The sequence below is a fragment of the Megachile rotundata genome, chromosome 4, assembly GCF_050947335.1.
Source record: "Megachile rotundata isolate GNS110a chromosome 4, iyMegRotu1, whole genome shotgun sequence".
Taxonomy (NCBI): domain Eukaryota; kingdom Metazoa; phylum Arthropoda; class Insecta; order Hymenoptera; family Megachilidae; genus Megachile; species Megachile rotundata.
Window position 1 is genome coordinate 13651111 of NC_134986.1, and position 26731 is coordinate 13677841.

Below are 26731 nucleotides of genomic sequence, written 5' to 3' on the forward strand. Positions count from 1 at the left end.
TTAAATAAAGAAACAAACAAAATAATTCCATTGTGCGTGTTACAAGTGTATACAGCTATTACAAGAACTATACAACTTATATATGTAAATAAAATACAACTATAAATATAAAAATATAAATTCGTTCCTATTATATTATACAGACACTTTGTATTATATGTACAATAAGTTATTGGAATGACTTGCATGTTTCATCTCATGAAACTATTTCTGCCATCTTCGAGTGGTGCTTATAACTTCGCTGAAAAAGGAAAAAATGATATTTTTGATTACTGAGGGTAATTATATAATTAAGTAAAATGTGCATAAATAAAATAGAAATTATAAGTTGACTGAACGGTATATAATTTCAATTTACATTTAAAGAAAACATGATGCAAAACAAAGGCTGAATTTTAATAAGTGTAGCTACATTCTGGGGTCTGTTATTCTTTTATACAAATATTAAAAGAATTAGCATACTGTACAGGTATTACTTATTTCGGATTTAGTGGAAAGTTCCTGTTTATTTAAAAGTGCTTTATCTCTTTCGTCCCACAGCGTAAGTCCGTCACATGCGCAGATCTTTTTTGTATTTTGGAACAAACCAGACGAACGAGCAATAATGCCGCACGCTAACCTAATAAATAATCATAATTATAAATATGGCGAATCCTTAGTATATGGTATTATATCTAAATGCATAATATGAATTTTACCTATTTCCACTATTTCCATCTATTTTAGATGTTGGACTACCACCTTTACCTAAATCATCTGCTTTTTCTGTTACAACTAATGATCTTCCAATAATATCAGGTACTTTTATCAGCTTATCTACTTTTCTAAAAGTAGCTCTACCTGTATCATTTACTACTATATTTCCAAGATCGCCAACATGCTGTAATTAATGACAACATTCAATGAAATGATGACTTTCATACTTTTTCATAACTAATGTAAAGTTTTATATTTACTCTATTAAGTACGTTATCCTCAGGACCTCCATGTGCTGCATTATTTGGATTAAAATGTTCTCCAACACTAAAAATAGAATATGGAATAAGAATGGTCTTGCCTATATTAAAAGGAATCTTACAATGCATCCAAGTATACATATACCTACTTATCACAACCTCTGGAGATATCACCACATTCATGTACATGTATGCCATGTTCACCAGGTGCTAACCCATCAATTGTTCCATCAATTATGCATCCATCAGGAGTTTGTGCAAATCTAATTACTCCCATTATTTTGTTTCCTATACTATAACCTGAGTTTCCTCCTAACATTGCAACTGCGCTAGAATTATCTATAACATATTAATTAAGTAGTTATATATTATAGTTAACATCAGCAATATTGACTATATTTCATATCTTTACCTCCATATCCTTTTAAAACTGCTTTCTTTCCAGACTTTTCGATTTTCTCTTGAATTACAGAATATGGTAAACTTGTTTCAACAACAACATTTCCTTTTTCCAATGATATATCAATATTATCAATTCCATTTACACCGGTTAACGATTTGCGTACGGTCTCAACGCAGTTTTGACAAGTCATGTTAACCGCAAATTCGATCTGAAATTATAATAAATATACGATTTTATAATTATAAGTAACATTTCTTTTATTTACTTTTGTAATTTACCTTTGCTGAAGTCATTTTAATATATTTCTGCAGTATTTCTAAATGCCCAAAATAAATTATTTATTTTAAGTCGTAAATTAAGATATAGCTGATCTTACTCTTGCAGGGTTAAAATGTTAACTAAAGTTAACACAGGGATCATACATATGATATCGTACGATATGATAAAATTGTATAAAATTTGCTAATTGGATGACTCCACTAAAATGTAATAATAATGATATTAAAGACATTGTGGTACTGTAAAATTTAAATTGTACATTCTTCTGCAAACATTTTTGAAGCTGCGAGAAAATAGTACTATGAATAGATATTATTAGTGTTTAGAAAGTTGCAAATGTGCACTCGAGTGCAAATTTGGCTTTTCTAGGGAAAATGGTGGCCAAAGAGAGAAAAGCTATTGGTCAAATTATGCTGGGCCACATATTATGCCTAATCCACAGAAACGATAAGTAATAAAATTTATAAAAAGAATGTTTACTTTCAAAGGTTCACTTCATATCGAAATATGAACAATAGGTTATTATAATGTTATTAATTTAAGAAGTTAGTTTGCGTCCGACCACGCATACATATAAGGAAAATAAAAAAATGAATATTTCGGCACTTTGGCGACATAGTATGGTTCCTGAGGCATTTAGAAATAAATTTCTATTAGGGTTTGATGCGTTTTGATGCCTAATAAAGCCAGAAAATCAATTTTTGTCGAATTCGGTCCAAAACGGTAAAGGTGACGCCATCTGGCGGCGAGCGGTGGAACTACGAAAAACTAAAATCTCTATTTTCTCAAAATTGAGCGACTTTTCCGAAATTCTGAGATATACAAATTGTTCCTCGTTGCCTACGGAATCGAACGAATGTAATTATAGCCTGCCAGGACCATTATTAAAGAAAATAGAAAAAAAGCCTATTTCATGGATTAAAAAATTTGCGTAACCCGAATAGGCGTTAATAGGCAAAAAAATGAATAACCTATTGAACAAAAATTGCTTTAAAAAGTCTAAAGAAGCATACTACGTCCTCAATGTTGCGAAATATTACTTTTTATATTTTTCTTTAACGCGTGTACGGGCATACGTTTTTTCGGTTTAGTTCGCATTTCCGCCGCTAGATGGCGCCACAAATTTTCTCCATAAAATTACATTTTTTTCATTTTCTTTATTAAAGCCTTTAGGAAACTTTTATTGCATTATTTTGCTTCTAATGCGATCACATAACACTTTCTGAGCCTCAGAAGTACTCAAAGTTCGCTAATTTTCGAGAAAATCGCATTTTTACATTTCTGTAGTTCCAACTTTCACCGCTAGATGGACGCCAATTTTTTAGTCCATGAAATGGGCTATTTTTCTATTTTCTTTAATAACGGTCCTAGGAGGTTGTAATTACATTCGTTTGATTCCGTAGGCGACAAGGAACAATTTGTATATCTCAGAATTTCGGAAAAGTCGCTATATTTGGAGAAAATCGAGATTTTAATTTTTCGTAGTTCCACTGCTCGCCGCTAGATGGCGTCACTTGTACCGTTTTGGACCGAATTCGACAAAAATTGAGTTTCTGGCTTTATTAGGCATCAAAACGCATCAAACCCTAATAGAAATTTGTTTCTAAATGCCTCAGGAACCATACTACGTCGCCAAAGTGCCGAAATATTGCACTTTGTATGCGCTGTAGAATTGACATAGGCGGCTTATGTACGTATCGGAATGCTGACACAAAATAATTAATTACTCGTTACCCGAACATTATTTATGAACTTTTATGATCCACCCATGTAAATAATACATTGCTGAGAATTCCTCAATCATAAAAGTGCACAAAATATATCCACAAAACGTGTAATAAATTATTCAAAATGACCTCGTATATACCGCTTGTCACCGTGGCCTCAATCAAACAGACCTAGTTATTACATATATTTTAAGTTTCATATTTTTGCGCTTTGACGGGAAATGTATCACTTGTGCCACCTAGCAATAGAACATCAAACTGCCAAAACAAAAAATTATTTTTTTTCCTCCTAAAATAAAGAGATTTATATTCTGTTAATAATCACAAATTGTTCTTTGTGCACAATAAAGTTCGAAAAATGACTTTACAGTTGATGTTGGCATAAAGCCAGTTTGAACCAACAAAATTATCATACGTAAAATGATTCGAACTCATTCTATGTTTATTTTGGACTGTTACAGTACTACAGCGCCATCTGCAACCTTTTATAATTCAAAAAATTAAACATAATACATTTAAAATATCAAAGTAGTTGTATCCATAAGTTACTTCATTTTATTCATAGACTATTTTAAATAATTATAAATAGTTATTTTCATATAATTTGTTCAATAAAAGAACAAATTCATCACACGACGAATATTTGTTGTTCTGCGCATGACATCTCCGGTTAGTCCAGTATAACTAAGTGTAACGTGCATGCGCCTTTATCACTTGGACGGTGACAAAGGGCGTGTGTACCCAGTGATTCAAATATTTTAATTCTTGAATACTAAATATCTAAATTTACAAGTTTCTTTTTTTCCAAATTTCCCAACTCCCAAATTTGCAGAACTCCGAATTTCTATATTTTCAAGTGTACTGATAGGTGGTCCATGTTCCTTCTTGTTGTTTGTTTAATTCGACCACCCTATATATGCATCACTAAGCGGAAAGCGTTTGAGGGCGATTCGTCACCGAATGGTAGCGACCCTACTGAAGTTATCCGAGTGTAACAGAGTATAGATAAATATCAATGTAATAAACAAGACGCTATACTGTCCACGTATAGCCTCAGTATCAGTGTTACGGTTACGGCCACGGCTGTGACAAGTGCTGTGCCCTTGTAACTCCGAATCGTATTAAAAATTTGTTAAACATATTTCGCGGTAAGAATGTTGACAAAGGGGTGGCGTATGATTCTCATTCATTTTCTTATCGCTTGGGAAATCAATTAACTCGCTTTGAATTTGACTAAAACGTGTACGATCAAGCGAATATCCGGGAAAGGCGAATCGCGCACAGCAAGGACGAAGAATAACGCCGTATAGTACGCGGCGTGAAAGGAACGGAAATAGAGGTTAGTTTATTGAACACAACTACCCTAGTCAGTTAAGATGGTAGTCGTTACGGTAGTGGTGGTGGCACAAGTGATGTCATTGATATCAATTTAGTTAAAACGTTCAACGGAGAAGGCATACATAAGAAGAAAATCAATTTTCATAAGCAATTGTGTCTGTGAGAGTGAAAATTTATCTTATCAACTGCTCCTCAGTGCCGATTAGAGATATACAAATGTTACATTGCTTATTAGCGGCGAACAATTGATAATTCATATACATATACCATTTTCTTCCTCTCAATAACTATACTTCTTTCTTTGTTAGTCTTTCCATTTTCTTTCTCTGTTTGTTCCTATGATTCTTTCTCTCCTCCTTGTTTGTTCGTATGCATCGGAGTACCTTCATTTTATTACGAATGAAGCTACCGAAGAACGAGATAGTTCGTCGAAGAAAATACGAGTCGATTGTCGCTCGATCGAAAATCACCGGGTAACTTTGTTCTGAATAATTAAAAGTACGACTATAAGCGCATCAAGAAATATGCAGAGTTTGTAAGTTTGTGTTGTGCAATATTCGCGAAGGTGAGTTATTTGAGAATATGCAGCTACTTGTCATTTGAGCTGGTCACGAACTAAACTTCTTAATTGGAATTCTTTAATTTTTTTCAATTTTAATACCAAAGCATTTGATTAAAAATAAAGTACTAAAATAAAGTGGCAATTTTATTTTGGGGAGTTTATTATTTTGACATATTAGTGGCTCCTTTATTAATAAACATAGAATATGGTATTGTTCTGAATATTACAGAAATTAAGTAACTGACATATTCGTTGTTTTATCGTTATCGTTTCGTGACTCAAAAATTATTTATCGCAAACAATCTATTTGCCCCGCAAAAATCTTTTATCGATCGAAAATAGGTCATTAAGATAAAGTAGGGGAAGTCGGTAGTTACATTCCTTACACTTTTAATGACTCAAAGTATAATGAACTCGGGTAGAGGCGTGTTTGTGTCAAAGAAACACTACCTTGATTTTGTAACTGTAATTATTAACATATTGTGCTCTTGATTGTTGAATATATTAATGGCTTGGGACACAAATAAAGAGTGGACATAAATGTTGTATATATCAAAATTAAATTTTTATATTAATTGTGAATTTGAAAATTATCAAAGCTGAGGATTTATAAAAAAAGTTACAGCATACATTTCAAACTTTGACCCCAGTCTGGAAATAGAAATAATCATGTGTTTATATTCTTAATAGGGTTGTAACAATGTCTAAGAAGACTGCCTGTAACAAAATGTTGGTTCATCAGTTGTCAGCTGTATTACCTGATGATAGACCCATTACATCTATAAGAGTTGTTGAAGATATAGATAAATGTCCACCAAATTTTACAGTGGTAAGTGATAATGGTAAACAAAATGAGCATTTGGTAATGCTTAATATTAATGAAATAAACAATGTTGCATGTATTGGAGTAATTATTCCTATTTTATAATTAGGTTTCAAGAACATATGATCAGGACACTGATGCCGACTTATGGAGAGAAAGTGGACTTTTCATAAAAAAGAAGGGCAGATATATTTGTTTTTCCAAGACTGAAGGGTTACCTCAGTGTGTGGTTGAAGACATAGTAGTTATTAATGAAAGAGATTCTCCTCCAGAAGGATACAGCATGATTTCTAATACTGTTGATTCAAGTGAGCATACGTAAGACTGATCAGAATATTGTTTATTAGAGAAATATTTTCATTTAGTACATTGCGGCAATGGATTTTAGTGCAGAAGGCATGGAGGAAGAAGCAGTTGTGCTATAAAATTAGAAATAAGGATCTATGCTCGAAAGCAGTTACAGATATTATTATATGTAGTAGAATTATGAATAAGGTCTATACCTCCAACATGGCTCCAAATGGATTTATTGCTGCTGGGTATGTGTACAAAATTTTATGTTCATCAAATAGGATTTTTATTCATGTTAAAACATTTTTTCTAATTTTTCAGTGTCATAAATGGAGTTTGGGTTTGCTACAAAACTGTAGATATTGTAAATGGGAATACAAATTCACAATCGTATGTTAATATAGAGTAAGAGTTACTTTTATTCAAGAACAAATTAATTGTGTGTTCGAAAATTTATCAAATGTTACAAATAATGTTATTTATAGTTTACTTCAAAGTGCTTCCCCAAATCCATCAAACGGAACACCTCATAGGGTACCCCCTGAAAGGCCACCAAAACCAAAGTTTTCACCAAAACCAACAAATGGAATTTATCCACAAATTTCTGGGAGTGGGGGAAAAGATTTAGAAGAATCTAGCGATAGAGATTATGAAATTTTAAGTCCCGATGCAAAAATTAAACCTACGAGACCTGCTCCACAACCACCGACAACGGTAGTTGCAGGTGCTTCATCAATTTATGGTACACTGCCAGGATCTTCAGATTTAGATGGAGTTCCATTTGTTCTTAACCCTCGTCTTAATGTTCAATCTGATTCTTCAAATGTAAGTAATTTTAAGAATTATGAAGAATGAAGTTATACTATCTCTAACATATATTTAATAAATATAATATTTATAGACTAAACTTCCTGTAATTAAAGTTTGGACTCAAAAAGACTTGGATAAGGAGGTAAGATATTTAATCGACGTTTATTATATACTAATATAATGTACTGATGTTTTTATTTTTAATTAATCTTCCAGTTCTTTTATGACTTTCGTGCGGAAAGGGAAACTTGAAGAAACCACTGTGCCAAATTGTGTGATTCTTCATGCAATTTTTCAGCTATATCTATACATTTGTATTGATAATATAGCGCTAGCCAAGTGTAATAGAGTGCCTGAACGAGTGATTCATACTAACCTGCGAAAATGGAATCCTTTTAACATTTACTGGTGAGATGTTCGAATTTAAATAATGTCCATTTTCTGAAGTACTTTTTCTTCTGTGTCCTATTTAGATTTTGATACCAGTGACAGTTAGCATTGTATTTTTATAGAGTTGCGTTGTATTTTTATAGATAGTAGAAGTTATATATATTATATATAATTGTATCATATGTTCTAGTTGTTTATAAATCGTCACAAGATATTTAACATTGTACTGGTGTACTCCTATTTCTTAATCAAACGCAAAAATCTTTCAATAAAGTCATTTTTAATTTTATTTCCAACAATAGAAGAAACATGTATATTTTTATTTTTATCCTCATATTGGTGTTTTTCAGCTGACGTTTAACATGATTACATTACCTTTAAATGCTTTAATGGATTATATTCTGATTTTATTATCTCTTTAATGCAACCCGTAATTACATGATATTTACTAAATTTGACAAAATTTTAATTAAAAATTGACTACAAAAATGGACATGACAAATTTCAATAAAGAATAGTATTGGTTGAAATTTGGTAACTGATACATTTTAATGAGACTTATACAGTGGAACTGTTAGTAGTAATTACGGATTAGTATAGAATCACAGAATAATTTAAATCGAAACATGTCGTTATTATTACAAATTTATAAATCTGTAAAAACAGAATAGAAACATTTCTGCGATAAAGACAATAATTTCCGCAGTATTTCTCACAGCAAAATAGTTAAGTTAATATACATACATTGTTACTAGAGATGTACGAGCATTCGAGATTATGGTTTCGAGCTGGGTTTAGAAAAATTTGGGAAATTCGTAACTTTGTAAGTAGGATTTGAATACTTTCAAACTCAACCCGAAACTCAAATATCAAACATATCAGATTACCCGTACATAGTTAGTTACCGTGAATTACTTCATCACTCCTATCGGAAATGCTATAAATAAGTAAGAAATATTTTATTAAAATATACAACACATCAAAATACTTTTTCATTCGAAGCCGCTATAAATAAATTATCTCTACATTTTTTCTATCTATTGTATTAGAAAAAAAAACATCAATAATAATTTACAGAAATACATTTTACCTTCAAAAACGTGTTTAAAAAGCTCAAAGTATTGAAAACACGGTTGAACATTCCTACAGCCATTAACATCCTCAATAACGTGCACAACATTTTTTTAAATTACGTTTCTTTGTCGACAACTTCTTGGTGAAAGAAACTTTTTGGAAAAACTTGAGCCAGTCGTCAAACGAACGGTCCAGTCCAATGTCTCACATGTGTGGTATTATTCGTGGTCGTAGATACACCATGCTTCTCCAAGACCGCGGTTGCTTTAATTTTGTTCTTATACTTTACATCTTTCGGCTTTAGCATACTTTTATGGTTACTCAGCAATCTCGACGGCGTCAGTATAGATTTATTGCTAAGCCCTGTCGCTTCTAGGAAGTGATCGTAGCCGCTACTCGGGTTGGTCGCGGTAAAAGGAACATTATTATTGTCTTTGGTTGCGGCAGATTTCTCGTTCTGGCCAACTGTAGCCCCAAGATTGCCAAGCCTCTCCGAGCCATCGCCTTCGGGTCGATCAGGATCATCGGAGAGATCACACTCGTCCAGATTGAACTCTTCGAAATTCTGTCTGATATCAAACTCTTGATCGAACTCTGAATGAGAGTGTTTCTCTTTCACTTTGCCGCGTTCTTTCGCCTGGTCGTCGGAATCACCTCCAATTTTAAATTCCTCGAAGTGGCGAACTATGTTTGTGACTCTCGGCACCTTCCGCGTTTGTTCGCCGCTAGTTTCATGATTCTGACGCGACTGGAAAGAGGAACGGACATTGTTAAATCTGTTTTTCCAAAAGTTCCCTTCCTCGTTGTTTCCGGGTGATTTATTAACAGTGTCATCAAAGTTCAAGCTCCTCGCCGAGGATACGTTGATCCCTGCCGCCTTCAGGGGAGAGGAGATGAAGCCAAAAATCTTGTTACTGTGCTCTGACGAGCTGGACTCCAGCAGCTGCTGCTTCTTCCTTGTTTCGTCGATCAGAAACGAGGGACTAGGAATTTTTTTCAGGATCAATGTGTTGTTCTTAAACTGCGGCTTGGGCGGTAACGCTGGCGGTGTTTTGGGAGGAGGTGATATTATCTCTGGAAGCGACTCGATGTCTTCGTAATCGAGGTTCTTTGCTATTGTCAGCCCTTTTGTCGACATTTGCAAACATGTCTTCTCCTCGATTCGCTCCAGTTTCAAAGGCGGATTCACCGAGGCGTTCAACGACGATTTCGTCTTCTGCATCGTCGGTGAACAGGCGAAACTACTGTGCCTCGTCTCCTCAACCTCGACCTTTGGCTCTATGATCACAATCGGAATAGCTTTCGATTCCTCTGACTCCTCTTCGAGACTCGACTCGTGATTCACTATGTTAGTTGTTACGCTTGGTGTTGATACAGTTTGAGCAAGACTCATTCCAAACTCGTCCTCCGTTGCAGTAGCTTCGAAACTACTAGCAGGAACATCGTTGAAATCATTCCCTGGCGATTCCTTTTCCGCGATGCCTTCCTCGGAATTCTTCCTCTCCATTTCAGAACCCACTGATTCGATGTCCGACAATTTCGCTGGCTGGAATCGAACGATTCTTCCACGGTGCTTGAATCTCCTAGGTACGGAAAGGATGCTTTCTTCTTCCTCCATGTCTCTGAGAAGGATCTGATTAACGCATTCCAAGACAGAGTTGTGATTACTGTTTGGTCGATATGTGCTGTGCCTGAAGACATCATCGTTCATTTTATCTTCGTCTGGGTCACTGTACCAGTTCCCGCTGGTCTCTTCTACGGTTTGCTCCTCCATTTCCATTTTTAACAGCCTGTAAACAAGAAAACATATCTGTAAAATTCTACTAAGCTGTTGGAATTATTCGTGGAAATTTTTGTTTATCTATAATGGATTTTATCTTTGATAACTGATAACGATGGAGACATTCTTTGAAAATAAATTTTAAACGAAATACTGAAAATTTATAATCTTATCTATCATTTTCACAATACTTTGTTATATGTATTATTTATAACTTTAAATGCCTGGTATGAATATTTTTAATTGGGTACGTGGTTAGGTGATTAGGTATGTTTATACGAGAATATACATGGGTGACAAATTTCTATCACAATATCAAAAGTTTCAGACTCAGTTCTGAGATTCTATGAGTTTGGAAGAGGGCATTTTATAAGGCATTAACACTGTAGCCGACACTTACACTTCGTTGTTATTATTGTTGTTATTGCCGCTACCGTGATTATTATTATTACTATAATCGTCGTTAGTCTTGGATGCGTCGTTGATGATGCACTCAGTGCGTTCCGAGTTCCTCGAATTCGTCTCGTTGCAAGCGTTAACGTAGATAGGCTCCTTCTCCTCATCCTCCGACGCGAAATTACAGTCCATTCCATCATCTTTGCTCTCTGTCCTCGCGATGCTCGTGGCCTCGATTACCTCCGCGTCTTTGCAAGCTTTCTGTACCTTTGACCTACCGATTCCAGCCTTCTTACGAGTCAACTTCGAACCGTTCTCCGTGATCATCGTCTGTTCATCCGCTTCTTCATCCTCGTCATAGTCGTCGTAGATCATCGTAGTTTCGTTCTCGCTATCGGTAAATATAGTCTCTGTGCATCTGTTGGACTTGTTCAACGTCGAGCCAGGGGACACGTCCGTGCTCTCGCCTTCGCAAAAACCTTCTGTGCTTAGCAACGAAGGGCTACCCTCCGTGGTGGTCGTGATAATAGACACATCTGTGTTCTCGCTGCTTGTCAAGCTCGTTTTTGAGATATCGCTGCCGGCGAAGCTGTGGGTCTTCTTCACTCCTCTGTCCAGCTCCCCGAGCGCAACAGGTACCACTTCCGAGGCGTTTAGTTTCGTGATTATCTCACACTTCAGGGTCTGAATGTCTTTGCTAATACTGCAGTCCTGTCGGGGGTTCGCTTGAAACGATGGCAGGCGTATTTGCTGCAACAAGGATTTGTCGTTTAATATACTTTCATGACGATACGGACAAAAAGTTTACAAATGCAGTTTCTCTTGATGTAGCTTAACACATTGAACACGTTAACTCTTTGTACATTATTTGATTAAGTTTTTGACGTACTCAACAGAATGTTTGACTATCTTATTTCCTAAAGTGGAAATCGATTAATGTCACAAAAAAGTAGTATGTCAAATGGGAAATAGTGGGGAGAGCTCATCAAACGAACTGCAGTAAAAGCAAAATTGTATGACTGCCAACTACTCTGGATAATACTGATGCAGAAAAACAAAGTATTTTTATGAACAGTTTCTGCAAACTTTTTGTCCTCACATTTATCGATCGAAACTCACATCGACATTGGAAACTTGAAGATCACCCTCCTCGATGTCGGTCGGTTCAACCTTCACCAAAGTTTTACCCAGCGTTTGTTCGCGTTTGCACTTGATGTAGTTCTTCGTGTAACGTCTGAGCCTGGCGATCTCGAGCTGCTGATTCCTGATCACGTTATCTTTCTCGCAGAGCAGCTGCCTGATCGATTTCTGCTCCTGCTTCAACCGCGCCTCCAGGACTAGCAGAGCACGAAGTATTCGAGAGAGTTGCTGATCTCGAAGGGTTCTCTCGGACTCGTGGCTCGCGGTACGATTGTCCAGCTCTTTCACCAGATCACGGCATCTCTTTGTCGCCGTCTTCAAGGCCTCCTGGGTACGAACGAGCTCTTGCTTCAGCGTTCGTACCTCGGTTTCCATCTGGAATGCAATCGGTTACAAAGATTAGGGCGGTGTTTCTTTGTAATTAGGCAACTTAGATCGTAATTGGAATTTTGCTAGAACTATTATTAATTTCAAAGTTGCAAAATTGTAAAGTTACAAATTCTTGAAACTCCAAAAAATTTTAGAGCCTCAATTTATAATGTCAAAGTTATAAAATTTCACCTTCTAAAATTTCAAACTTACAAAGTACAAAAATTGTGAAATTGTAAAATTAAGAAATGAAGTTACAAGTCCTGAACTTTCAAATTCCTAAAGTCTTCAAATTCTAAGGAGTCGACCTAAGGTTTCTACGTTCCTAAATTCCAATGAACCAAAACCTAAAGTCCTAAAATTGCGACAAAGCGGAATGTAAAATCCTCAAACCGTAAGTCTCAGTCCAGCAGACATCACTCTATTAAAGCAAGTCTATTGACAAAGTATTAACAGTGAATTATGAAATTCTCTGTGAGTCTGAGTCATTTGAAATGGAATATAAAGACGACAGAAGCATGCTGCAAGTCGGATATGAACAATGGGAACACGAAAGCCAAAGGCTCTCTCCTGCTTTGTTCCTTCAGAAGAGAAATCTCAAAGGTTGACTCTGGAGCCCTGGAATTCGTCCAGGTGTAGACACCACTAGGACCGGAAGGACCTGACCTGCAGAAGCTGCTAGGCCAGGTATAAAAAGGGGAACCCAGTCAAAATAAAAAGGGGATCCATTGTTCGAGACTCGGCTTAAAAACTGCATATCTTACTCTGTATCTTTCATGCAATAACATTAAAAATTTGTGAAGCCATCAGCGGTGGGTTTGATCTCTTCTTTGCAAGCTTTTACTTTATCTTTATATTATATACATTTATATATATAATATAATTCTTTGAATAAAGTGTTTAGTTTTATTTTATATGATTGTTATTTTGTAATATATATTACTTATTTTGTATAGTTTGGTTTGTCATTAAATATATGATGTTTGTGATACTTATTGCTGTTGATAAATTTTACAGACTGTACAATTGAACTAATATATTTAATAAGCACATTAACTATTTGTGCTTTAAATATTTTTTTATGTGATAATTTCTAGCAAATTTTTGTAGTAAACCTATTGACAAATCAAGAGTATGTTAGTTATAAATAAAGAATGACAACTTAACAATTTATTAATGTTTATTTTTATAATAATCCACTTCATCATCCTTTAGGTCATGCTTTATGGATAAATATCTTTAGGTCATCCTTTATGAATATAAATAAAATGAGAACAATGTTGAAATTGTTCAATTATCACGATGTAAAGACCGAAGATTGAGTGCGAAGTAACACGGTGATCGACTGGTGAGAAAATATTTACGAAAGCACGTCGAATGCTCGTCATTAGTTGAAATCGAGCACAAGGGCAAGGAAGGGCGCAATTAAATCGCGAGATGCTAATCGCCTCGCGAACAAGAACGCGTCTTTTCAATTAAGGTACATCCCAAGGTAACGGAACTGTGGCGAAGATATTTACAGCGCGAACACCACTTCCTGACATTTCACGAACTTCGTTCTAATGCTTCCAATACACAACCCACTGCGAATCGTTTATGGCAATATTAGGTCATCCTACAAATTCCTTTCATTCCTCCATTGGTATTTGCAGTAAAAAAATTCCAGCTATCTTAAAAGAACCTTCTTTTCATGCAAGTATCTTAATATTACTTCCTTCAATTTTCCTCTTTTCCTAAAAATTAAATTTTTATGAGATGAAATTTACTGATGTTGGTTAGTGAGTAACAATAACAAATTCATTTTTATATAAATTAAAGTTGTACGAAGATTTGTAATACTTATTGTGAACCTAGTACTGTAATTGATATATTGAAAAATTCTGCTACATGAATCTCATGTAATTAACTACAAGTCCTCTTCATTCTGTATGCAGCAAAATAATAAATAGTTTCCATGTTACAAACTTTTTTAAAGATTGCTATATTAAAAAAAATTTGTCTATGCATCTGTATACCTACAGGCACATCTGTGTATCTACATATTTTATTTGCACATAATTATTATAAAAGTCTAAGAGTAGAAAAACGTAAATTTTGCTAATCGTAAAAATATGACGTGAGAAAGGATATAGAAGATAGCAGCGTATTTGTTGCAGCAAAGTGGCATCATCGTTTTGAAGGAGGGTGTTGTCGGTAGCAAAATAACGTGTTGGTGGCAGTAAATTTACAGTGGCAACGGATCGCAGGAAGCCGCAAATTTTCACGGCTGTACACGTTGTAATTATACGAGTGGCTGCTGCGAGAAACGCGTCCGGGGAGTCGACCGTTTCCACTTGGTCGATGGTCTCTTTGCTGGCAGCGAAAGTAATCCCGTGTGTTCGAGATGTTCGATTTTCAACGTCAAGAACCGTGTCCTAGGCTTGTTCGAACGGCCGTCGTATTTTCCCTCGCTCGATTCCACGTTAACTCACACCGTAATCAATTCGCCCTTTAATCCATGAAATGCGCCACACTAAATCAACCTTTTTCTACGAACAAGCTTGTTTTTCAGCCTGGTATTCGCGATGCGAGGTAATCTTCTGGCTACGCATTGTCTGGCCGCGTTGTCTGTGCCACGATTGAAACCGTGCTCTTTTCACGTCGTTTTTGTGGAAACGCGTTTGTACACGAGATAAAAGGTTGCCTCTATTAGACGGCAAGAATAGTGATTGGCTGATCATGTGCACGCTGCGTGTAGCGAGTGGACTTCTTTTTTAATTTGGTCATTTGGAAATTCAGAAATATTCAGATGCATCAAATTTATAAAAATTGCAGATCCATAAATAATAACATAAATTTTTATAAATTAAAAGATTGTTAATTTATAAAAATGAAAAAGGTTTGAGCTTAAAAAGAATCTTCATATTTTAGCACCGACTATGTTTCTCGAAAATGGAGAAAAAACTGGATATTGCTATTCCTTGTTCGTGCAGTCGCATAATTCATTGCCTTGGCACAGTATCAGTTCTCGGAATGTTCAAAATTACGACTTAGCAATTTAAGTGAGCAGACGAGTTCCGGTTCCGATATATGAACGTGACCTCGACCACTTCGAACTTTTTCTCAAGTCGACAAATTTGTATTCCATGACGTCACAGGAATCCCCGATGACTGAGAGAATGCGTCCAGCAATAGTTAGAAAGCGTAGGCCGATGACTTGCTCGTGCCTCGAATGCCAACAATTACAAATGGCCGATCATCGTGCCATGTAATTAATCATAATGCGTCACTATGACTTCTTTAAAAATCTAGGAAAATTAATTCCAACTTCAATCTTAGAATATCTTATAATTAATGAACAGCAAATTAAATATCGATAATGATCAATAATCATTACTACAAAGGTGAAGCATGTGTTATGTTCTCAAATATCTTGATCCTTAAATTCCTGTATTTTTAGACCATTATATCCTTGCATTTCTAAATCCTTATATCCTTCTATTTTTAGACTCTTACTCCTTTATTCCTAATAACAATAAATAATAATTAACTAAACATTTATTATTAAAACCAGATAGCTGATTTAAAATTTGAATCAAAATAACATCAGTGTTTGAAATAATTAAAAATTGCATACTTAAAAAATTCAAGAGTAAACAGTTTTTCCATAACAACACGTGCCAAGTGGTCTCGTACATCAAAAATTTGACACGCGTGCAAACGTGTTTGAAAATCCGACACCCACTACCGTATCCATTCAGTTCAGGTTATAAAGAGGCACATAGAGGTAATGAAAAAGTGTGCTGGCGACTTTCTCCGTTCTTGACCAACGGTTTTTCGGTCCATCGAGGTGCACGATAGGAGGTCAAACGATTCGAGTGGTCGCTACACAACCAGATACCTACTTCGTGCTTATACTTCTACAGTGGGGTACGATTCCAAGAAATGGAGGAATTATTCAGCACCCTACTTTTTGGACGCCAAACCCTATTAGTGCTGAACTCCGTAATCAGAAATCATTATACCACAGTTTTGAGTAATTATACAGTGTAACTCAATATTAATGAGTTACTTTCATTAATATTAATAATGATCTCGATAGATTATAAGGTATTGGTCAGGACGTTGGTTCTGAGTAATTTCATGTACACCGATGCGCTTATCAACCTCTTGGGAAATTTAATAACTTTGAAATGTCCTTGAAAGTCATTAAAATTTATGAAGTATACATATCTTCTGTAGACAGATTCGTTGGAACGCCCTCTATAAAAAAGTGTTAAGATATAATATCAAAAAGGTTAATAGTTTTTAAGATAATTCAAGTAGAAAAATAATTCTGTTCTAATAATTTTGCAGCCATTTAAATTCTTACCAACTGCAAAAATCAGGGCAACCGATTTCAACGCCATCTTCTTTTTACTTTTTCGCCCTAGCCACTGATCGTAGCTCAAAAGCGTGCTAAAAGGATCACGTTCGTTCCCAGCTGACGTCAATGCTGCGTTCTCATCTCCAATAACTCAGAAACACACTTTCCCCGATGTTACGGCGTAACCGGTAAATAGGGATCCATAATTATTGCACGAAATATGAAATAACAGTACGTAAGCGCATTTCTCTTGACCTCGTGTGCTCCTCTATCGGGATCGCTAAACGGTACGTCACGATTTCGCTAGAGAAAAAAATACCGTCGGCACAAACGTGGGACTATGCGGTACGAGTTTTAATTGTCACGAATAAGCGTTCGATTTATCATTGATTTTTCTCGGTCACCAAACAGTAACAGCCAAGATTCCTTATTTCGCAAGCCGATCATGTACACGTAGTAGTCCTCGCGAACACGAGTACAGAATTGTGTCATCGTTAAACAGCCTTCATTGATTGCTTCAGGCTATCTTATTACAATCGATGTAATAATTACCGCGTGTTTTCATGTACCGTTTAGCAATAAGTAGTTCATGTCGGTGTACTTTGTTGTTTGTACAATGGTAAGCATGTTGGGGTTCCCTAGGGAAAATGGCGACGTGGGGGGATCCCCCTCGCTAGCTATTTAGTCAGTAAATTTTGAATTTAAAAACTTGCAAGTTTTCAAATTTTAAATTTATGAAATTTTGGAACTTGATAAATGCGAGAAGTTCCAAGAGTTAAGAGAATTTGGGTACGTGGAAATTCGGAAACTTAGAAATGTGATAATTTAAAAATTAAAAGTTCAAATATTTGTCTGGAAGACAAATGGCGAGAGACTCCTCCCTCTACATTTATCCTTATCCATAAGTAGCCTACATTGCACCGGAGTGTACGTGCTCGCGAAGATAATAAAAGAACTGCAAGATAAATATAAATTTGATACCATATAAGCTACTGTTTTAATCAAGATCGTAATACAATGCAGTATGTAATCCTTGTTTGAAACAAGCAATGTATAACTTAACAAAGATTGCAACAAGATCTTCGGTGAAAACTTCTGAAAGGACAACTGATTCATCATCAGATGACTGTGTATATCGTCGATCGTGCTCAAATAAGCTCACGACACACTTTACGAGTACATCTCTTTCGTCCTGTTGTCGATCTAACAAAAAATTGTTGTATATTTTTTTATAACACACCTCCACGACAGTACTAAAAGAGCGCGTAATTCAATTTTCATTTTTTCATATGTACAATAAACACAAGTGTGTTTTACGATAAGGATTTTTCTTCGTTTGCAGTTTTCTTAGTTAAATCTAAACGCAATAGAACATGATCTTCGGTATTTAATGAAACACCTACCACGTCCAGTAGTTTTTATGTTAAAAAGTCATTCGTATGTTCTTATTGTACTCTGTAGATCATTACCTTAAATTTGATGTGCTGGTGTAGCAAATTTATCCGATACTCGCGAGAAAATCCATATATACAATCGGCATGATATACATCCGATTTTCCACGCACAATCACACATGAATCAACCAAATTTCACCTGATTTCGACACAACATTCTGTCACTGGTCCTCGAGGCATCTGTCGTGCGTCGCCTCCTCGAGGATGCCGGTTACGAGCGCTGCCGAGGATACCCGAGACCTACCGAAGGTCACCGATACTTTCCGGAGACTAGCGCGAATGACCGAACGTTTTCGCGTACCTGACATATTGTACTTCGAATTTCTAAACAACTTTAACTATTTTTTCAAGACACCACATGATTTCCTGTTCATCTTCATGTTTTAAATGATTATTGATTGTGTCCTGCATTCGTAATAGCAAGGAACGATAAGCGATTCATGTGTCAAAGATCGAATGTAGGCGAGACGAAGTTTGGTTACGAACTGGTCAGTCGGCGAGTGGACAGTTAGGCCCAAGAGGGAGTAAAGAATGGTAGGGAGAGGGTTGAAGCATACTCGGATTTCAAAAACACTTTTCTTGCCTTATAAAATTGAAATGCAACGATGCATAGAACTGCGTAGATATTGGTGAGGTCAACGACTGAATTTCTTAATCTGAAAATCTACAAACATTTCGATTTCGAGCTTTAAAGTTTCTATTTCTGAATTCAGAGATTTCCAAACTTTCAAATCTCTAATGTGTCAGAAGTCCAATTTCTTAATCATCAAATTATTGGTCCAAATTTCCAAATTGTAAATTTATGAAATTCCCAAAAGTATACAACTCCAGTATATGATTCAGATTTTTTATTTCGTAGTAATTGAATAATCACTATATCACAGAACAACCTGCAATTATAACAATTATCTCAAAGTCACTGAGAGTAAATTGTTGAAACTGATCCAAGTAAAAAAAATATAGTAGCTGATTTTTTGCTATTTCCTCGAGTTTAATGATAATTCAAAGAAAATTCTTTACGCTCGTTGCGTGTTTGTTGAATAATTGATGAGAAGTGGAAGGACCGTAGTTTCTAAGTGCAGCCCTGAGCTAGAGTCAGACGGGGAGAAGGAAGAAAGTAAGAAAAGCAGGTAGAAGGAGACAGACTTGTTCCGCGTGCACGCGTGCACGAATGTTTGCGTACTTTTTCTATGTGTGGCTTGTTTGCGATCAGATGAAAACAGGTAGGGTCCCCAATAGACCGTACATAATGTAAACGCAGCTACGACATATCTTTTTTTCAGGTAAATTTCCAAACAAATCCACTCGAGTTCCACCCACGCGTTAGTGTGCGAAGTATAAGCAGAAGAAACAGCTGACTCGGGAGTAGCCTTCTTCCGGATTGCGGCGTACTTAACATTCTTAGACCGTTGCCACCGATTTTCCACCTTCTGTACTCGTTAGATCGCCACGTGTATGATCATACATCGACGTGTGTACACTGCATAATGTTTAGTCCGATAAAATACAAAAACAGATTAATATCTGTTGCCTGAGACAGACTTATCACATTATGTTAATTCCGCCGTCACTTTCTTGCTACGAGACAATGTAATCTCAAGATACAGGATAACAAAATTGTTCATTATTACCTGCTTATCTTTCGTTCTACTCTTTTTCAAGAAAAGATTACAGATTAATTATCCGTAAAGTAGCACGTATGTATATACTTCCATTCGCGAAGGTATCAATCATCGTAATCGCTAAGAAGAAATGTCTCTCGTATAATCTTGCGACCTGTAATAGCTGAGATGAGGTGTTTCATTTCTAACGGATCTGTGTAACACCTTTGTAAAGCAAGAATATTAAAAATAGAAAATCAAAACAATCAATCGTCGCGTAGAGTACCGTTTTCGAAACGACATCAGATATCAGCTAGGAATGTTATCGACAGTGATGTATTTCAGTCTCGAGGAGCCTGAGGCGTTAAAAACTTTTGGAACTTGTGTTATAAAGAGATACGAGAAATCAAAACTGTTCCCAACTCCTCAGATTCTTATCCGTAAATTTCTATACACTTTTGTATCTCTTGTTTCCATCCCTATACCAGTTATCTATTTAATACATCTAGTTAATAAATCGTTTATACGATCATCGCAGTAAATACAGAGGAGATAAAAATGAATATCGATATTAATCGACATTTATCACATAGTTAATATAAATAAATGTTTATAGTAGTGCGTGGGTCTGTGCAATATAGGGCCGGAGGCCATTATCGCGCGTGCATAAATCTGACGGTGCTTATCGAGCAGTCGTTCTTGATCTTGTCTGAAAGGAGATCGTTGCGAATGTCGATTGTCCTAGAAAACGAGATTCTACCGGTCGGCGCCAGGTCCGCGATTGTGCAATTGCCCCTTAACGACTTCGTCGGGGCCTTCTTGCAGGCATCCGAGTCCCCCTTTTTGTGGAAACCACCTTTGAGATACCACCTTTAATTCGCGTACGTCTTAATTGCCGTTCGGGAAAAGCGGCGACAACCAACGACGGCTTACGGTGAAACTTCCACGCACGGAATCCGACGTTTTTTCAGCCTATGATTTAACAGACTGTAATTATAGGACACAACTAATAACACGGATCTGGGTATGAATGGAACTCGTTTATGGTCGCTGATTCAGGGATTTATGCGTGAAACGCTCGCGGGATCCTTTGCCGGACCACTCTGCTATATTATTAATTTTTTGCTGTAATAATATGCGCGCTATATGTGGTTTAGATTTGTTCTATATCCGAATGTAGAGTTTAATGGGATCTTACTGAATCCTCATGAAATTAATGAAAAATAATAATAGTGCCACGAGCAATTATATGCTTCGTAAAGGTCCCCTTGAAATTAAACGGTTTCACTGTGATTAAAGCACCTTTAATGGGAATATTTTGTGTGGATTGAGAAATACAACATGGGGGATAAGATCCTATGTGTATAATTAGTTCGGCATGAAGCTCCACCAAGGCATTGGTAATGAAAATGAATTGGTCTTGTAATTACAAATTATGAAGTAAATTACGAAATTATAAACTGTATGTCAAATTATGATATAAATAAAATGAAGAAAAACGGAGTATCAAGAAATTTCTTTACAAATTGAGAAACTGGTTCTAAGTATGTACAAATGCGTATCCTCTAATTCTTCGTTCCCATCACTACCAAGTATTTAATACAACTCAATCAATAGTTGAAAGACATGTCCTAGACATGTTCTGAGACAAGGTCTGAATAAAGGCATGTCCTAGACATGTTCTGAGACAAAGTTTGAACAAAGACATGTCCTAGACATGTTCTGAGACAAGGTCTGAATAAAGGCATGTCCTAGACATGTTCTGAGACAAAGTCTGAACAAAGACATGTCCTAGACATGTTCTGAGACAAAGTTTGAACGAAGATATGTCCTAGACATGTTCTGAGACAAAATTTAAGCAAAGACATGTTCTAGACATGTTCTGAGACAAAGTCTGAACAAATACATGTCCTAGACATGTTCTGAGACAAAGTCTGAACAAAGACATGTTCTGAAACAAGGTCTGAACAAAGACATGTTCTGAGACAAGGTCTGAACAAAGACATGTCCTAATTTTCTGTGATTGAGAAAAATAAACTAGCTGTCAGTAAATTATGAAATTACAAACTGTAAGTCAAATTTGAAGAAAGACATGTCCTAATTTTCTGAGATTGAGAAAAATAAATTAGCTGTGAGTCCGTATAAGAAGTCTGTTAATATATGTATAAGCAGTTTGCAAAGGAAAGATGTTTCATAAAACTCGTATTCAGCAAAAAGTCGCGTATGTAAGAGATCTAGGCAAAGAAACACGAGAGGCAACATTTTCCCAGCGTAACACGAGAGTTTTACTCCAGTTTGAGGGAACAAAGGCATCGAGGGGCAACATAAAGCATCCAACGACTGTACCGTCCTTGATCGTGACTCTATTGCGAGAGGCACAGAAGAGAATAAAAAAAAAGTACGACAAGAACGAAGGAAAGAAGGAGAAGGCAACGGGAATATTCTTGTTGGAAGCAGCAACGGCAGCAGCAGCAGCAGCAGCAGCGAACTCAATTCTGTGCACGATAACGTCTCATCGATTTATTAACTCGGTTACCTTAGGAACCTGGTTCACCAGCCCTCAGTTAGTCCGAGGGATACGGATAACCGTTATCACGATGCACGAATACAATCGATTTCTTACCGCTTGGCTATAGTCCAGCCACAGTTTCGAGTCTATCTTCTTCCTGCACGACATTCTTCCGATGATTGTTGTCCCACCCACTCGCCTTTATTTTTCGCCTCTTCAAGATCACCCGATGGATATATCGCTAGCCCGTAACGGAGGGCCGCCTATTTACGAGCCTCCGATTCCTCGATCGATTTAATCCTTCGCTAACGATTCTTTCTACAAAAGCGAACCGACTAGCGCAAATCGAGCTGAAATTTTTGCCGAGGAAGATATTTTCGTGTTGATTCATCGGAGATTTGCATTCCTCCTCGTTGAGCTAACGTTCCGACCAGACTTCTTACGTTCCAGTTGTCTGTGCTACTTCTTCGTCGATGAACGCATGAGTATGTGAATCTTTTTACACTCAAATTCGATTCTGAGAAGTCAAATGTCTGTTTTGCTGAAATTTATTTGCACTTAGGTAACTTCATTATCTTGGAGGATGTTATCGTGAAGACGTCTTATGATCATAATTGTTCTAAATTTACTTTGCTATGTACTGACGTATGTAAATTGGGTTATATCATGTAAAATTTTTTTTAAGTTTGTTTTCTGTTAGCTACTTAACAATATTAAATTTGTAATATTAGGCAATGAAGTGAGAACTAGGAAAAACTATACATTTGAGCTAGTACTGTTCATGTGGTATATAGGATATAGTATACAATTCTTAAACCTTGGAATCTCTAAATTTTTAATTAGTGAACGTTTCGAGTTCGTCTCACAGAAATATAAAAATTCCCAATTCAGCCCTTCAATTCCCAACTTCAAATCCTAAACTCCAAAGTCCCCAAATCTTGAATTACTAAATCACTCATGTCTTAAACTCTGAAAATCTCCAAATTCCCAATACAGCCCTTCAATTCCTAACTTCAAATCCTAAACTCCAAACTCCCCAAATCTTGAATTACTGAACCAACCATGTATTAAACTCTGGAAATCTCCAAATTTCCAATTCCTGAATTCTTCAATTTCTAAACGCTCCAAATTTCCAAATCTCCAATTTCTAAACGCTCCAAATTCTCGAATCCCCAATTTCTAAACGCTCAAAATTCCAAATCCCCAATTTCTAAACCCTTCAAATTCCCAAATCCCCAATTTCTAAACGCTCCAAATTCCCAAATCCCCAATTTCTAAACCCTCAAAATTCAAAAATCCCCAATTTCTAATCGCTCCAAATTCCCAAATCCCCAATTTCTAAACCCTCAAAATTCAAAAATCCCCAATTTCTAATCGCTCCAAATTTCCAAATCCCCAATTTCTAATCGCTCCAAATTCCCAAATCCCCAATTTCTAAACGCTCCAAATTCCCAAATCCCCAATTTCTAAACGCTCCAAATTCCGAAATCCCCAATTTCTAAACACTCCAAATTCCCAAATCCCCAATTTCTAAACGCTCCAAATTCCGAAATCCCCAATTTCTAAACGCTCCAAATTTCCAAATCCCCAATTTCTAAACGCTCCAAATTCCCAAATCCCCTATTTCTAAACGCTTCAAATTCCCAAATCCCCAAATCTCTAAAACTTGAATTCTCAAACCCCCAAATCTCCAAACACCAAATTCCAAAATACTAAAATTTGCAAATCACGAATATCTCAAATCGCACATTTCCAAATTTGCAAATCTGTTTACGAAACGATCAAATTTCATCTTTATTCAGTTGTCATCACAATATCTCATTCCACTTATCGACCAATTCACCGGCGGCAGAAACGAAGAGATGCACACTAGAACACCATTGAAAACCATCAAAGCACTCGAAACTCGTAACAACCGCGAAGCCGTGTTCAATTACTTTTTCTATCGCGCCACTTAACAGCGATATCGATTTATCTTGCAACTCGATTCGTTGCAAAAATAACTCGTCCGCTTGCACGTCCGACACGTGTACCCGCACAGCTGATGGTTACCTTATTCACAATATATACACGGTGTCACGCACTTGTATCCCCGATCAGGTCGTACACATAAAAAATACCTCGAAATGAAATTTCCTCGATCCTCGGCTGCCGCGAGACTTTCCGAACGACAACGAAAACACGTCGTCGCAAAAGCGAGTTTAAGAGTAACGGTAAAACGATTCCCTGCACAAGAACGTCGTCGTGACTCAACGAATCTGTAATTGACGCGATATGGTGTTAATTGGATGGAATTAATTAGCTTCGACAGCATTAACCGCGCGTTCCGGGGAGCTTCTTCCATACGGTTATGCAAATTAGGCTTCTTTGAACGCGTTGCATCGAGGGATACATCTTTTTATTTTATACAATCTCGACGATTAACCAAATATACAAGTCTTGTATATTTAATATTCCACAGGTCTTTGTGGAAAATGTGGGGAGCAACGCAGGTTTTTGATATTCATTGTTTTTTTTTTGTATTTAGAGGCGGGAGTTTTGAATTCTTAGATTGACCAATATTAATAGTTTTGAGTTTTTCAAAATTTTATATCTTCACATTCGTATAGAAATTACGTAAATCTTTAAATCTTCACATTCATATAAAATTTCATAGATTCTTAACATTCCTAAATTCCCAAACTACCAAACCTCTAAATCTCTAAATTTCTAAATTCCCAAATTTCCAAATTTCTAAATACCTATCTACATAAATTTCTAAATTTTCAAGTTCCTGCACCATAATGATGTCCATGAATCCGCGAATCCACAAATCCTCGAATCCCTAAATTTGCAAATCATTAAATCCCTGAATCCCTAAATTTGCAAATCCTTAAATTGTCGAATCCCTAAATTTGCAAATCCTTAAATCCCCGAATCCATAAATTTTCAAATCCATAAATCCCCAAATCCATAAATCTCCGAATCCCTAAATTTCCGAATCCATAAATCTCTGAATCCATAAATCCCCGAATCCATAAATCCCCGAATCCATAAATCCCCGAATCCATAAATCCCCAAATCCATAAATCCCCGAATCGAAAAATTTCCAAATCCATAAATCCCCGGAATCGATAAATCTCCGAATCCATAAATCCGCGAATCGATAAATCCCCGAATCCACAAATCCCCAAATCCCTAAATTTGCAAATCCTTAAATCCCCGAATCCATAAATTTCCAAATCCATAAATCCCCAAATCCATAAACCCCTGAATCCCCAAATCCCCAAATCCCCAAATCCCTAAATTCTCTAAATTTCCTAAATTTCCTAAATTCCCTAAATTCCCTAAATTTCCTAAATTCCCTAAATTCCCTAAATTCCCTCAATTCCCCAAATTCCCTAAATTCCCTAAAATCCCCAAACTCCCAAATGTCCAAATAACTTTGAAAATGTCAAAACTCGAAAGTTTCACTATCGAAAAACTTTACCAACCAATAAGAAACGAGCAGCGGAGTCCTTTTCCTTTAGGTCGTGATTTTCCGTAGGAAAGGGAACGGTGCCCGGCACTGAACAACGCGAAGAAGCTTTAGAGTGGCGGTAAATCCGCAAATAACACGGTTTAAGCATTTCACCGATCCGTAAACGATCGAATTATCATCGAGAACGTTTACCGCGCACCGCGACGTGAACAAAGTCCGCATTCTGCGAGAAGAAACGTTGGACTAACTGTTCTCGTGGAGCTTGTTCGTTATCTGGGTGTTACCTGCAGGGCACAATGATAACGGCCACGATAATAGCGCTGATTGTTGTAAAGATACACGCGGATTATGTTTGATCGGAATCGGTAAATACATGTAAATACATGTGAATTTTGGATAATTTGCACGTATGGTTCAGGCAGTTAAGATCAGTGAAGATGGGAAGATTTGAATGTTCGTTTTTGTGAATAAATATGGATGTGCACGGTGTAGACAGTAATACGATGTTGTAGGTGCAAGATTTCGAATTTAGAAATTTATAAATTGTATAAATTGAAAGTTTGAACATGTAGAATTAAGTTTTCATATGCATACGCTTTTGAATCATGTAATATAAAAATTTGAAAGTACAGAAATTTCAAATTTTTAAACTAAAAGATTTAGAAACTTAAGTAAATGGTAAGGGATCCTAAAATGTAGAAATTTGGCAAGTGATTGTAGAGTTCAGAAAAGTTAATAATTTCTAAATTTAGAAATGCACCAAATTACCCGCGTATCAATTTGTTAACAACAAAGAACGTGTTGCACAGTAATATCGCGCCTGACGATAAGAAATACAAAAAAAGACTTAGTTATCGTTTCCAGAAGAGAAACGTTCGGTGTTAATTCGTGTAAACCGACTAATCAGATGGTTTCCTGTATTGAGCAAAAGTGTAACGTCAGGAATTACGTCAATATATGGCGAATTAGGGTGTCGCGCAGACTGGTTCTTATCATTTAACGTTCTTATCAGTAAGATAGGTAC

General features: G+C 36.3%; 3 protein-coding genes across 12 annotated transcripts in view; 1 reads left to right on the forward strand and 2 right to left on the reverse strand.

Annotated features, from left to right (window-relative positions):
- Nucleotides 1-106: 106 nt before the first annotated feature.
- Ccs (copper chaperone for superoxide dismutase) lies at nt 107-1934 on the reverse strand. 3 transcript variants are annotated; one of them, XR_001096203.2, is made up of 7 exons: nt 1638-1933; nt 1369-1567; nt 1106-1295; nt 957-1023; nt 699-880; nt 359-619; nt 107-241 (listed from the first exon to the last, which is right to left on the reverse strand). XR_001096203.2 is itself a non-coding variant. In XM_012286960.2 (7 exons), exons 1-7 carry the CDS (start codon nt 1650-1652, stop codon nt 231-233), a joined length of 816 nt encoding a protein of 271 aa, XP_012142350.1. In that variant the 5' UTR covers nt 1653-1934; the 3' UTR covers nt 107-230. The 3 variants fall into 3 exon arrangements, 2 of the variants coding, with proteins under 2 accessions (XP_012142350.1, XP_012142352.1); XM_012286960.2 differs by having other exon boundaries at nt 468-619; nt 1638-1934; XM_012286962.2 differs by having other exon boundaries at nt 477-619.
- A 2134-nt stretch (nt 1935-4068) lies between these two features.
- Nucleotides 4069-7798, forward strand: Mvb12 (multivesicular body subunit 12-like Mvb12). Of its 3 annotated transcripts, none has more exons than XM_012286977.2 (8): nt 4069-4704; nt 5956-6094; nt 6198-6396; nt 6477-6627; nt 6701-6769; nt 6865-7204; nt 7281-7331; nt 7406-7798. In XM_012286977.2, exons 2-8 carry the CDS (start codon nt 5966-5968, stop codon nt 7439-7441), a joined length of 975 nt encoding a protein of 324 aa, XP_012142367.1. In that variant the 5' UTR covers nt 4069-4704; nt 5956-5965; the 3' UTR covers nt 7442-7798. The 3 variants fall into 3 exon arrangements, with proteins under 3 accessions (XP_012142367.1, XP_003704075.1, XP_012142366.1); XM_003704027.3 differs by having other exon boundaries at nt 4071-4704; nt 6701-6784; XM_012286976.2 differs by lacking the exon at nt 4069-4704 and adding an exon at nt 4725-5268 and having other exon boundaries at nt 6701-6784.
- Nucleotides 7799-8523: 725 nt separating this feature from the next.
- The window catches only part of LOC100876019 (uncharacterized), a 54197-nt gene continuing 35989 nt past the window's right edge, over nt 8524-26731 (reverse strand). For 2 of the 6 annotated variants that reach the window (XM_076531282.1, XM_012286972.2), the window contains exons 2-4: nt 11949-12344; nt 10834-11579; nt 8524-10443 (exon numbers count right to left, since the gene is read on the reverse strand). In XM_076531282.1, the coding sequence (XP_076387397.1) occupies nt 8832-10443; nt 10834-11579; nt 11949-12344 (2754 nt within the window). In that variant the 3' untranslated portion in view covers nt 8524-8831. Of the gene's footprint in view, nt 10444-10833; nt 11580-11948; nt 12345-13858; nt 14087-18152; nt 18330-22361; nt 22617-25720; nt 25871-26731 lie in introns of those variants that run through there. The other 4 variants (XM_076531281.1, XM_012286973.2, XM_012286975.2 and 1 more) reach the window with 4 other exon arrangements.